The following is a 12,729-nucleotide window of genomic DNA, read 5'->3' as shown; positions in this document are numbered from 1 at the left end:
TAGGCAAGTGGCCAAGCGGGTTGTTGCTTGGTTGTTTAATTACAATCAGAGGGGACAAACTGGTTGTTTATCGGAATGCCTGCCCACAGAACAGGTGAGGTGAGAAAATGACCTCAGCTCTAGCTACACTTAGGTATCACCTTTGGCAGAGTCACTGAGGGAAGCTAAAAATCCCATTGAGCTTTTCTGGAGGCTGGAGGTGCTGGAGCCCAGCATGGCTCCTTCTCTTTTTTGAATCAAACAAAATATTGTTACAGAAAACATGAAATCTTTCCTGGTTTTCATGAATGTTCTCCAAGTCTAACAAAGCTAGCCATCATACCCCTGCAATCAAATTGAGCTTCTTTCCTTTGTCTCTTTACCCACCCATTCCCAGCATTTTTTAAAGCAACAATAAAGAATATGATTATTTCATTAATCAATCATGTGTTTTATCAGGTGCTTTTCTGGTGCCATGCACTACAGAGAATATATATATATATATGTATATATTAACCTTACCCTTCAACATTGATTAAACAGAGAAGTGTGGAAATATGCACAAACCTGACTCTTACCCTGTCTTGTTTGTTGTATATGATTGTTTGAAGTATAAGTTATGAACATCGAAATAGTAAATAAAATCTCAAGCAGCACAAGGATTGAGGTAAACTGAGTCACATGTAAATGAAAAGAAGAAGAAAAGGTCATTTTAATTGCTCTGATTTTAAAAAAGAAAAAGAAAAATCCTTCCCAGAGAAGATGGGTCTTTGTCTCTGAAACCATAATTATTCACTTCTTGTATTACTAGTTTGATAGTAGGAGTAAAGCCAGGGGCCTTCTCCCTTGGGAAATATATACATCTATAGATTCACACATAATTATATGAACAAACAGTTTCAGGGAGCCAGTAGTTCTCCTGAAGTCCAACCATAGCCCTTGTTCTTATTTAAGGCCTTTGCAGAATTGGTAGCACATACAAGGAAAAGAGGGCAGGGCGGCAAGGGGGAGGTGAAATCAGAGAAGTGATGGGCACACAGAGAGAAGACCATCCAGTCTAGATTCCTGGAAGCATCACCTTTACCTCTAGTGGCTATACTTCTTGAGCTCTGATCCAGGCTCTGCTGTGCCCAGGTCTTGAGGATGCTGTATGCATACTGTGAGAAGTATCATTAAGGAAAACTCCTTTGTTCTTTTCCAGCTCCTCACAGCCAGTGACCTTGCAGCCAGCGACCTCAAAGGATTTCAGCCACAGGTGAGTTCCCCTGATGCTTTCCCAAAGTTTAAGTGAGTAAAATGTTCTGTGGTTTGGTCATGAGTGAATGAACTTGACTCCAGGACAGTAACGTCCACCTGGGACCTCCAGCATCTCTGACCATGAGAATGACCTGGTAGCTCCACTCCCTCCAACTCCTCTCTCACCCCACTGTGGACAGAACAACTTCATTCTATTCTTGCTCTCTTGGTGTTTTATAGCAAAAGAAAATTTACATCAAGATGTTTGGCATGTTGAGTGGTAGGTTACCCAGCTTAGGAGAGGTTTGAATTGAAGCAGGCAGAGGGTGGGCTGGGGCTGGGGTCCTCCCCTGTATTTTTCTCTGTTTGGACAGGATATTCACATTTCTGTAATCTTCATGTGCAAATGCCTTGCAGTCATGGTCTGGTGGCGAGGTTAATTTTCAGACTCCTGCAGAGGCAGACAGTTGAGTTTTGCTGATCTTGATCAGGAAATGGGCCACTGTTATCTCTTGTCAGAATGCTGTTTGGAGGTCACCATGGGCCAACCACAAGAGGGTATAGGCAGAGGCTTTCTGGGACCTGCTTAGCAGAGGAGAAAATAGGAAATCATCCTCTCTGTCTCTGGAAGGGGTGTCGTTGTCTACACACACACAGAGAGACCAGACACACAGAAGCTCCAGTCCCCTCCTGAAGAGGGGACTGTGTAAATACAGCATAATAGAAAGGTCAATCCCGTAAAAACCATGGCTTTGGTGCTCAGGCCCTGTCCCTTTTCCTTATGAAACTTGTCCTCACCCCAATCGAGTGCTTGCCTTATGATCATATAATGCTCTGCCTTGGTGGAAAAGTCTTCACAGCCGATGCTGGCATACTTCTCAGTAGGGCAAGCAATTTGTTAATAGCAAGAGTTTCATGTATTTAGCATGTTTTCTTCTTTAAACATGTTTCACATGCAAGAATACTGGTGCCCTCACTGTGCTTCTTTCTCCCTTGTGTGTTCCGTCCTCTAAGTGTCCTTCCACTGAGGACAAAGCCCTTAAGGGAAGTATCCCTAGATCACATGGAGGGAGGGAACAAGGACACAGAGTGGACCGTGAGAGGCTGAAGGAAGAAGAATAGCGAAATCAGGGACCATTAGTGAAAGTAAAAAACTAGACCCCTGTGCCAGTGTGGAGTGTCTCCATCAGAGTCTGTGGATCGTCTGTCAGAGATGCTGGGAGTTTGGAGAAATAGATGACAAGTGAGCCTTTTTGCCAGTCACTAAAAACTAGTATTTAAAGTACCTATTCTAGTGAACCTAAGGGAATGTGAAGCTAAAGCACATCCCATGCTCCCCCACACCTCCATGCATATCCACTGGCATCCCAGCTGAAGGTGTCTTTTTAATTTTTGTCTGAAAATTCATTGGAAAGGGGATACTGTTTTGCTGCTTGGAAAGGTACATAGTGCGGACTGAGTTTACAGAAGGTGCATGCATGTATGTATGTGAATATGTGAACATCAGGGAAGGGCATGGCTTCTTCCTGGGGTGCTGTTCTCTCATGTTCATTTACATATGTCATTAGATATTAGATTTAACGTGAACTATTAAGTGAAGAGAAAATATTACATGTTTGAGGCTCATCTGTAATTTTTGCAGGCAGGATCCTGGAAGGACAGTTTCCACACTCCCTGACTTGCATCCCACATTTTCCAGTACCCTGGTTCTGCTCAGCCCTTTCACATTATTCCATTTGTATATCATCTCCCTGAGCCTGGAAGCATCCATGTGTATTTTTCACTCTCAGGATGCCTGGTCCTGAGGCCAGGAAGTCCTAGGAACCTTGTGGCCAGCGTGTAATGCCCAGATCAAATGCCCAGATCAAAGTTAATGCTCCAGTGTTTTTCCTAAGTCAAAACCACAACCACTTGGATGTGCCTCAAGTCAACACCACCCTTTGGGTGCTTTTCCAAATAGAAACAAAGCTGCCCACATGGTTTGGGCTGCCCCTCCAACCCCACTGCACCAAATTGTTGGCTTTTGTTGTTATTTTTCCCTTTCTTTCTCTGGGTTTCAGATGAAAACAGCCCCATGCATCCTGATGCCTGCAATAATTCATGGGCATGTTCCTTGCAGGACCTGTCACTGGCTGTCAGGAGGGACTCAGGAGGAACCCTCCCTGAGATGACTGTGACCAGCCTCTCAGCCTTCTCATGGTCCACACTTATCACTGGAATGTAGTTGGATTTTGTTCTTCCTTTGATGCCCGTTTTGTTTGCTCGTTGGTGTTGCAAACCACTTGAAGAAGATAGTTATGATTTCTTCACTAGTCTTTGATGACCTTGAAAGTGTGAAAGTAGCATCTGTATTGGGCTGGGCTTTTCTGTCTGTCTGTCCCTGTGCTCTTAGCATCTAGATAGAGCAAAGGAGGATAGAGAAGAGATTATCTGCCTTTCTCCCTTTCCTTATTGATTTTGAAAGGCAGCATGCTCTGTCATAGAAAGGAACACATGACTTTGCAGGTGGGGCCTGAGAGGCCACACTGTCTAAGCTACTGTATGGTGGTGGTGGGCGGTCTTCCCAGAGGTGATGAGCTTGTCCTATGGGCCATGGGCTACAACTGTTTCCTAGAGTCAGGCCCTAACTGGGAGGTGATAATGTTCTCAGCAAGTTTTCAAAGCCCAGATGTACAAGCTTCTGAAATTCACACTTAAACCACCCTGACTTTTCTCTCTTGTTTGGTTTACCCACCAAAACATGACTCCTTTTATCTTCTAACATCTTGTTCTTGCCTTTTGATGCAACGGACATACTTTAGTTCCCTCCCTTCTAGCCTTTGGGTAATTGGAAGTGAGGACCCTCTTCTCCTTTTGCTGGACCCTTCCTCTCCACCACCAAGAAGAATAAGAGCTGGCATCCATGTCTCTTTAGTATAAGTTTTCTTCTCCTTTTTCATGTATTCCTTGACCCCTAACCTAAAAGCTCTAAATGTTCACTGTAGAAACTTAGAATACACCAAATACCATACAAGCAACTCTCTTATTCCACCCCAGGAACACAGATGATGGCATTTTGGGGTTATAATCTTCCCACTTAGTTCTGCCTAGACATATAAACCTATCAGATTTTTTAAATTGGTGCCATATTTTATATGCTTTTTTTATTACCTTCTTTTTTGTTTGTTTGCATGCTTCCCAGGTCCCTGGAAAGTCACCTAGCAACTGGCTATTCTTGTACTAGTTACCAATACCATCATTTATTTATACTCCCTTCTCACTTGCCTTTTGCAGGCTGAGATTTCGAGGAGCATCCAAGCAGAGGCTAGCACCCTGTGCCCTGATCTAGGACATAAATAACACGCAAAGCTTCTTGGAATTCACTTTTTAATTTTTTTTTTTTTATTTCTTGGTTCCTACAGAGATGTGAAGGTTCCTGAAACTTTGTAGTAGATGGCCCACCAACCAGCATCTGCACATGCTGATGAGGGCCCTGGGTAGGGGTATGATAAAGAAATAACAAGCCTGCAGACCAATCAGTTGCAGGCTCCCTGTGCCCAGCCATAGTGTTGGAAAAGTGACCTTATGGAGAAGCATCCCCTACAAAAGAGAGACTGGGCTAAAATTCTCGGTATTCCCTGCTATGTAAATTTCCTTTCATCTCAGAGGAGATGAAAAATGGACTAGTACTTCAAGGATGGGGCAAGTGTGAGAGCGGTCTGTGAAGGGCAGCCGTTTTTAATGAGTTTCTAAAATGTTAATTGTTAATTATGGCCAAGGGCACATTGATGTGAAAGGTGAGAAGAGAATAAAGTGTGACATACAGGAAAACATTTCCAGTGTAGAGAAAACATGGCTCTCAGTCACTGAGTTGCCATTTTATTCAACAAGTATTCATGCGATACTTTTGTGTGGGGCTCCCTGCTGTGCACAGACCCTTCCCTACCAGTTGAGGGTTCTGGAACATTCTGGCACCAGTGTCAACTTTGTGACCCTGGGAAAGCTATCTAATGACTATGATCCTCAATTTTCTTATTAAGCAAAACTGTTGTGTGGCTTATCTCATTGATTGTTGTGTGGATTCAGTCAGACAATGCATGTAAGAGCAACTTAGTAGGAGGCCTGGCATGTACAACAAATTTAATTATTCCATCCATGAGAGTAGTGCCAGTTAAGTTAATTCAAAATTTCAGATGAAGGAGAAATTTTATCTGCATGGAGCAAGTGTGGGAGTCTTCCACATAGAGATGCATGCACCTGGGCAAGGATAGGTGAGAATCGAGATGGTGAACTTCTTCTGGAGCAGGGAAGGCCTAGATGAAGGTCACAACAAGGGTGGCAATGCCTGGGTGTGTTCAGAAGACTTGTCTGCCTCAGAGGAGCCCTGTGGGAAATAACCTGGAAATTACAATGGGGTCAAATTTCAGATCTTAGAGGCTGGAAAAGTAGTTTAACTTCAAAAAGTAAATAAATATTATTGAAGTTTTCAAACATGCACAAAAGTAGGCATGAAAATAAAATAAATCCATATATCTATTATCCAACTTCAATAGAATGCTGCTACAAAAGCCCACTTGGGTAGCACTTTTTGACTTTTGTGGTGTACATGTTCCTGTCACGACCAATTTTAAGCTAACAGTGGTTTAACTACCAGTTCACAAAGTCTTTGTCAAATGAACTGACTCCATACCACAGGGCCAGCTTCAATAACCAATACCGTCTTGCCCATCTTATTTCATCTCTATTCCCAGTTACTTTGGTTTATAATTTACTTTTTGGGATGGAGTATTTTCAAACAAATTTCAGGCATTATGCCACTTTACTCAAGTAAATACTTGAGTAAGCTTATCTAAACCAATAAGCGATTGATTGATTTATCTCTTTCTTTAAACCTATATACGCCATCATCTCTCTTATCAAAGTCAACAACAATTGCTTAGTATTTTCTCATACCCAGTCCATATTCAGATTTTTCAGATTATCTCAACCTACCATTTTACAATTGATTTGAATCAGGATCCATAGGTTGGAAGTTGCATTCAACTGAAGAACAGTGGGAGTCATTCTTCAGCCATTGAAAGTCTGAGAACAGGCAAGAGTCAGAAATGTAACACCAAGAGACCACTTTGTGGGTGGTAGGTGTAATGAGATGAGGAGGGAGCCCATCCCTAAGGCTTTGCCATTGGTCCATAGGAGAAAATATAGAGAATGAAACTGACTGTGATGTTGGAGATGCTGCCAAGGAAGGAATATGAGATCTGGAGGTGGGATCAGTTGAGCCAGGGACTGCTTGCCTGGATGGAGAAATGTAGGTGCTATTAACCAAAACAGGGGTGCAGAAGAAGGGCACTGTTCACTCCTGAGTTAAGAATAATTATAACCCAGCATCCAAAGGAGAAGGACATTGTCCTTCCCAGATGAACCCTTACTCCATTCTCCTCAGGCCCCATGGTCCATCCTATTCAGTGACCACCTGGGACACAATCACCTGCAACAAACCCTGGCTCCATGAGTCTTCACTCAGAAATTTTAATTACAGAACTCCCAGAGATTCTGTGAAGAGAAGCTTTTTTTTTTTTTTAGGAAGGTATGCCTAGAGTTTCTGAGTAGAAAGAAACCCCATCTGTGATCATCTCCCAACAAAAATGAAGAGCAGAGCCCTGGCAGGGGCCAAGGCAGGAGCCAAGCCTCCATTTATGTCTCATGGTTTTGTTTTGCAGAGGTGCTCCTACACGGAGAAGTAGTACATGCAGCTGGGGAGGTACAGTCTTCTGAGAGCTCTTCCTTTTAGCATTGTATCCCTGAGGGCCCAGCTTGCTTGTTCTTTTAGGGTTGATCATGTTTTTCAGAGCAGCATATCACCATTCTTTAATTTGATCCTAAGTGGACATCATCAGTCTCCTCTAAGTTCAGTACCAACAGCTATAAAGATGGTAACTCTGGAGTTTCCAGAGGACCTTGTCCTTTTTGGACTCAATAGGAGTGAGTGTTAGTGTGTGTTCATGCTGCCTTTGCTTGAACATGTCCAAGCCAAGGCCTTACTGCAAAGGTACAGTGGGCCAAAAGGTGTTCTTTGAATTCTACATGCATCATCTCATCCAATCCTCATATGGCCTTTGTAAAGCCAGTTAATTACAATAGCCCCATTTTATAAGAAAGAACAGGAAAGCCCAGATAAGTTAAGGCCCCTAAGCCTATAAGTGGCAGAAGTGGGATTTGAACCCAGGACTCTGGCTCCAATGTCTTAACCACTTATGATCTGCCACCTTGTATTAGAACTCAGCTCCATGGTTAAGGTAAGTCAAGTCCAGCCTGAGCTTTGGAAAGACCAAGACAAACAGCTCCATCCTTCTTTTTGCAGACTCTAAGAAAAAGCAAACTCTACATCTTAGACTAATACAGAAAATTTCTGCAGAGCATTTCAGATCCTTTTATCTTGACAAAGAATTTCTATCATTCTCATTTCCTTTCTTTCCCAGACTCTCACAGGGAGAGTCATGGTGGTGGTGGTTGCCCCATCTACCAAGGAGGAAACTTAAATTGAGACAGAAGTAGATGGCGCAAGACATCCAGCCACAAAGATGGCTTGTCTTGAATTCACTACTTGATAATCCCAAGCATTTGGGAAGAACCATTCCCAATTCAGGCAGTGCAGAAGCAAGGGCTTCTCCAGGTGCTTCCTTGTTTCTTCTCACCACCTTGCTCCCTGCATTTGAAAACTGGAAGGATACCTCAGCTGCAGCAAGGAATTATCAGGGGTACTTGTGAAATTTAGAGTAGCCCAGGCCTAACCCCAGGGGTTTAGCTTGGATTGCTCTGGATGGGGTCTAGATAATGGTATTTTCAGAAGCTTTCCAGGGTTTAAATCGGGCTCCTCATTTTCTGGATAAAGACTGAAGCAGAAAGGAAGTATGGAAGAGGAAAGCAGGGGGAGGACTTCCCATTCAAAGAGTGATCCCCATGCCAGGTGATCCCCCATGCCAGGTGATCCCTATGCCAGGTGATCCCCATGCCAGGTGATCCCCATGCCAGGTGATCCCTATGCCAGGTGATCCCCATGCCAGGTGATCCCATGCCAGGTGATCCCTATGCCAGGAGTGTGCAGTGGCTTCATTTGCCCCTGGAATCCAATCTCCATAGCAGCCCTGTGGTCGGACGCCTTCCTTTCCCCTTTCAAGACATAGGAAGTATGGCTACATGGGTTTCATAAAGTCCATACTTGTGCCCATCCCCTGCTATTTTCATTCACCCAGTGAGATTTGCCCAAGATTGTAAATAAGCCAGTGAGGATGTTTAAATCTAGGGTCTCCTCCAGTTGTTCTCACAACATTCTTTCTAGGTCTAAAAGATATTCACAAAAAGATTCAACTTTATGACACTACCCCAGAAAGAGAATGCATGTAAGTGGCCAGTGTCACCTACTGCTGTGTCTCTTAAAATGAGGTCTATCCCATGAACCCCCCTAGTTAAGACCTTTTATCTGGTTGGCCTTTGATAATCTGTGCCACCTACCTTTGGTATCTTGTTCAATACTATACAGAACATGAGCTGCAAACCAGGGTGGCTGACGAGTGTCTGCCATTGGTCGGCCATGACATACATCTAGCAACTAGAGAAAGAGATTAAAATCTGTCATAGCAATTTGACGTTGTCATGATACCCAAGCATGTGACAGTTTTCATAATTTATCTCCCCAGCCTTTTACTAAAACATTCATACAAAATATGCATTGGAATAAAAATCTGGTCTTTCACCCAAGATTATTTGAGAATCTCTGTTCTAGTTATCCAGTATTGGGCTTTTCTAGTTTTAATAGAGGAATGGGATTTGGACTATTTCTTTGACTTTTTCTTCTGTGAGCCTATATTGAAGATTCATATTGTTAACGTTTTCCTTCTTTAAAAAAATAATTATACCAGTAAATGTGTCTTTCTTGCCACTTTTAGGATACCTATGCTAAACATGGCTTTCTTCCCATAATTCCTTAAGCAACCCATTCAATTATATCTACCATGCTAATAAATATATATTTAGTTTTGATGGACACAGTACCTTTATTTTATTTATTTATTTTTACGTGGTGCTAAGGATCAAACCCAGTGCCTCATACGTGTGAGGCAAGGGTTCTGCCACGGAGCCACAATCCCAGCCCCCTAACAGAGTAGTTTTAACAAAAATATTTGCTCATGTTCATACACTCACTTCTCACAGAAACCCAAAGTAGCACTATTAATTTTCTTATATGAAATCCAATTTCATCCTCCAGATATACACTTTTTGCACTGCCTGTCTTGATAGTTTTTTTAGTGGATTTTTTAAAAACCGGAATTGGCATTTGGTCCCAATGAGAAGTTCTCTGGATGTTTCCCAGTGAATGTGACATTTCAGTAGAATATTCTTAAGTATTAATAAGCTCTCCTGGGATAGTAAATCTCTTTCGACTTCAGTGAATATTTTGCTTCTTTCACCCAAGACATTCTGATCATCTGAGGGTCTTGTGCAGGTGGGCCTAGCTTCATGCTGATGTTCACATGCAGGAAAATTGATAAATGGCAGGTGGGTGGTTGGAAGAGAAGGGAGTGATTCATATGCAGAGATGTTTTTCCACTTTATCAAAGAAATCAATATAAGTTATCTCTGCTAGTACATTTAAATATGATGTAGACTTTCAAAATCTGATTTAAATTCAACTTTTCAGCATAGAAATAGAAAGAAGGTGAGGCCAACCAATAAGAATTAACATCGAAGAACACTCACTTTCAACTATAGCTTTCTCCTTTGCAAAACAAAAACAAACATAAAACCTTAGCAACAAGGATATAGGATTTAGTGATTTTTGTGACCCCTTGAGACTCCAAAGCCTTAATTATTCTATGACTCTTTTCACCGTCTACTTGTTTCTGGCCCCTCTGTTCTTGTTTTCCTCTTCAATCCTTTTGGCAAAGGGACCTATATATGAACTTCTTATACTTTCTTCTGTGATTCTCTTCATTTAGGCCTGGATCATATTTTCCTGTGTCTGAAATTTCAGTGTGATGGGTAACTTTGCTCTCTATATGTCAAGGTCCAAGAATGACTGGTGCAGAGTAAATGCAGATTTACCTTTAGATGTGACTCAGTGGTAGAGCACTTGCCTAGCACACACTAGGCCCTGGATTCCATCCCCAGTACTAAGGTGGGTGAGGAATAAAAACAGCATTAGGCCTGAAGAAAAGGTATCTTTGTAATTCCTTCACCCGGATGGTCCCAAACCTACCATAGAAACAGTACAAGCCTCACTTCTCCAGCAAATGAGCAACTCAGTTTTGAAATTCTGTCTAACCCTACTGCATGGCTGACCCTTCTACCCTCTTGTCCTCCTATCCACCTATTCAACCCCTCTCCTCTATCTTCTACCAAACAAAAGAACCGATTGAGGGGTGTCAGAGGACAGATGCAGGAGAGGGACCTCCTAATTGAACAGCTTGAAGATCTCAAGCAGCTTCCTCCAGCCATCTGCTAGCTTGTTGGGAGTCTGTGTTCCGTCTACAAACAATTCTGTTATTTCCCTGAGAATTGCCACCCTCTTCCTCACCCTCACCAGTTCTGCACTTGATTTTCCTTTTATCTCCCCTACCTTCCTAAAAATGTTTCTCAGAGCTTCTGGCAGGACCCATGTTTGCAGCAGGTGACCCAAGCCAATGCTACACAGAACAGAAGAAATTTGAGTGACGTTCTTGTAATCCTTACTACTATAAATAGTAAAAATTGATGCTTGGTTAGTAACAAAACATAAATATCTCCCACCTTGCTGTTCTCTTGAGCACAGAGAACATTTCTCATTGCTTCATAGTTCAGTCTTTGAGAGCACCAATTCTGGACCCAAACTGATAATTTTGGATCACAACTTTGTGCTATCCTGGTTATGTGACCTCCGTAAAGTTGTTTGACTTTGACATAGCTCAGGGTCCTCTTTAATAGAACAAGGATACCTACCTCATGGGATTTTGAGGAGGATTAAATGGATAGGCCCTTGGAACAGTATCTGACATGTGTAAGCACTCCATAAATGTGCACTGTAATTCTTAGTACTCTTATAAGTTACATAATTGAAATTGATTGTGGACTGTTGGAGTTGGTTAGATCACAGATTGCAGTTTTCCAAGGCAATATTGATTAGAGTTTGGGATTTCCCAAGAGGGGAAAAACCCCAAAAGCCACAAACTGAAAACAAAGTCTAAATCCATCTGCCCTTTCACAAGTCTGTTTGTGTCACTTGCCATTTGAAGTGAGCAACGGCAGACACCAGGGCCCTGGGAAAATGACACCAGGAGATAAATAGGACAGAGACGGACAAGAACAGAGAACAGGCTAACAACTAGATAGGCATTGTTGGGTAGGAAGAGGAGAGCACCCACAGGCACCCTCACTGATTGCTTCCTCCTTGACAACCTGGGTTACTTTTGAAATTAACACTTTATCTTTTACTCCTGGATGAGAATAGCTAGAAAAGTATTTTAAAATGCTATAAAGTATTAAAAATGATTTTTCACAAATGTATCAGGAGCTTTTTCAACCACCAGAGTATTGCCTTATTCCAACAATGATCCTCAGAATATTTCTGGTGGATATTCAGAACAATCCCAGAAAAAGTGATTTATTGCCCAGAAACATCAGTGCTGAACTCTACCAAAGGGCATCAGAATGGGTCCTGCCCAGGAAGGTCATGTTAGGGTGTGGGAACATTTTAGGATTCTATGCAATGCATTTTCCCTCCCCTAAATTAATTTTTTTTAAAGACAAGAGATGATTCCAGGAACATGTGGGTTCTGGATTTAATGGACTATTTGAATGACATGGCACCTGCAAAACACAGCCATGCTGACCTACAGACTCCTGTTTCCAGCACGCAGTCCATTGCTGACGTGCTGACAGGGCAAGTAGCTGGCTGATGGGAAAAAGAGAGGTCTGTGCCCAGATACCAGCCTTATCCAAATTGTGAGAAAACACAGCTGGCTAAATTTGGCTTTCCCACCCTTGATCTGTGCAGGAACAAAAATACCAAAAGGGGAATGGAGGATGAGCATTGTGTAAAAAAGAGTCTGTGAGCTTCTAGCAAAAAAGAGCAGATGCTTGATAATTATTGGTGGACCCCATTCTAAGGCTGTGTGTGTGCCCAAAGTCAAAATAAGACTCCTTAAAAATAAAAATGCAACTTTGTTAATTTCATCTGGCCTTAGGATTACACTGAAGAGATCTTCTATGACTTCTCTTATTTTTTGGAACTAAAAAAAGTTTTGTGAGCCTTTTCAGGGACAATCAAATATTTGAAGGTTTATTTGCCTTTCACAATGATTTCATAGTAAAACTTCAGTTCCTGCTGGATATTATAACCCAATGTAGATGGCTTTGAACTAAATCGGTTGGATTCACCTAACCTGGCACCTATTGCATTATTGGCATTTTGTGAACAGTGGCCTAAAGCAGAGGGTGGGCATGAGGAGGGGGTGATGTTCCAGCAAGAAACGCCTGTGAAATCTCAGCCTGCAGGCGTCT

The 12,729-nt window shown here is 42.3% G+C and overlaps 1 protein-coding gene across 1 annotated transcript in view; it reads left to right on the top strand.

Moving 5' to 3' along the window:
* The window catches only part of Setbp1 (SET binding protein 1), a 353,918-nt gene that overhangs the window by 175,984 nt on the left and 165,205 nt on the right, over nt 1-12,729 (top strand). The window contains exon 3 of the mRNA XM_071602795.1: nt 1,181-1,234. Within this exon, the coding sequence (XP_071458896.1) occupies nt 1,181-1,234 (54 nt within the window). The remainder of the gene's footprint in view (nt 1-1,180; nt 1,235-12,729) is intronic.

The sequence above is a fragment of the Marmota flaviventris genome, chromosome 16, assembly GCF_047511675.1.
Source record: "Marmota flaviventris isolate mMarFla1 chromosome 16, mMarFla1.hap1, whole genome shotgun sequence".
NCBI lineage: Eukaryota > Metazoa > Chordata > Mammalia > Rodentia > Sciuridae > Marmota > Marmota flaviventris.
The sequence above is the reverse complement of the archived record's forward strand: the minus strand, read 5'-3'. Positions and strand labels throughout refer to the sequence as shown.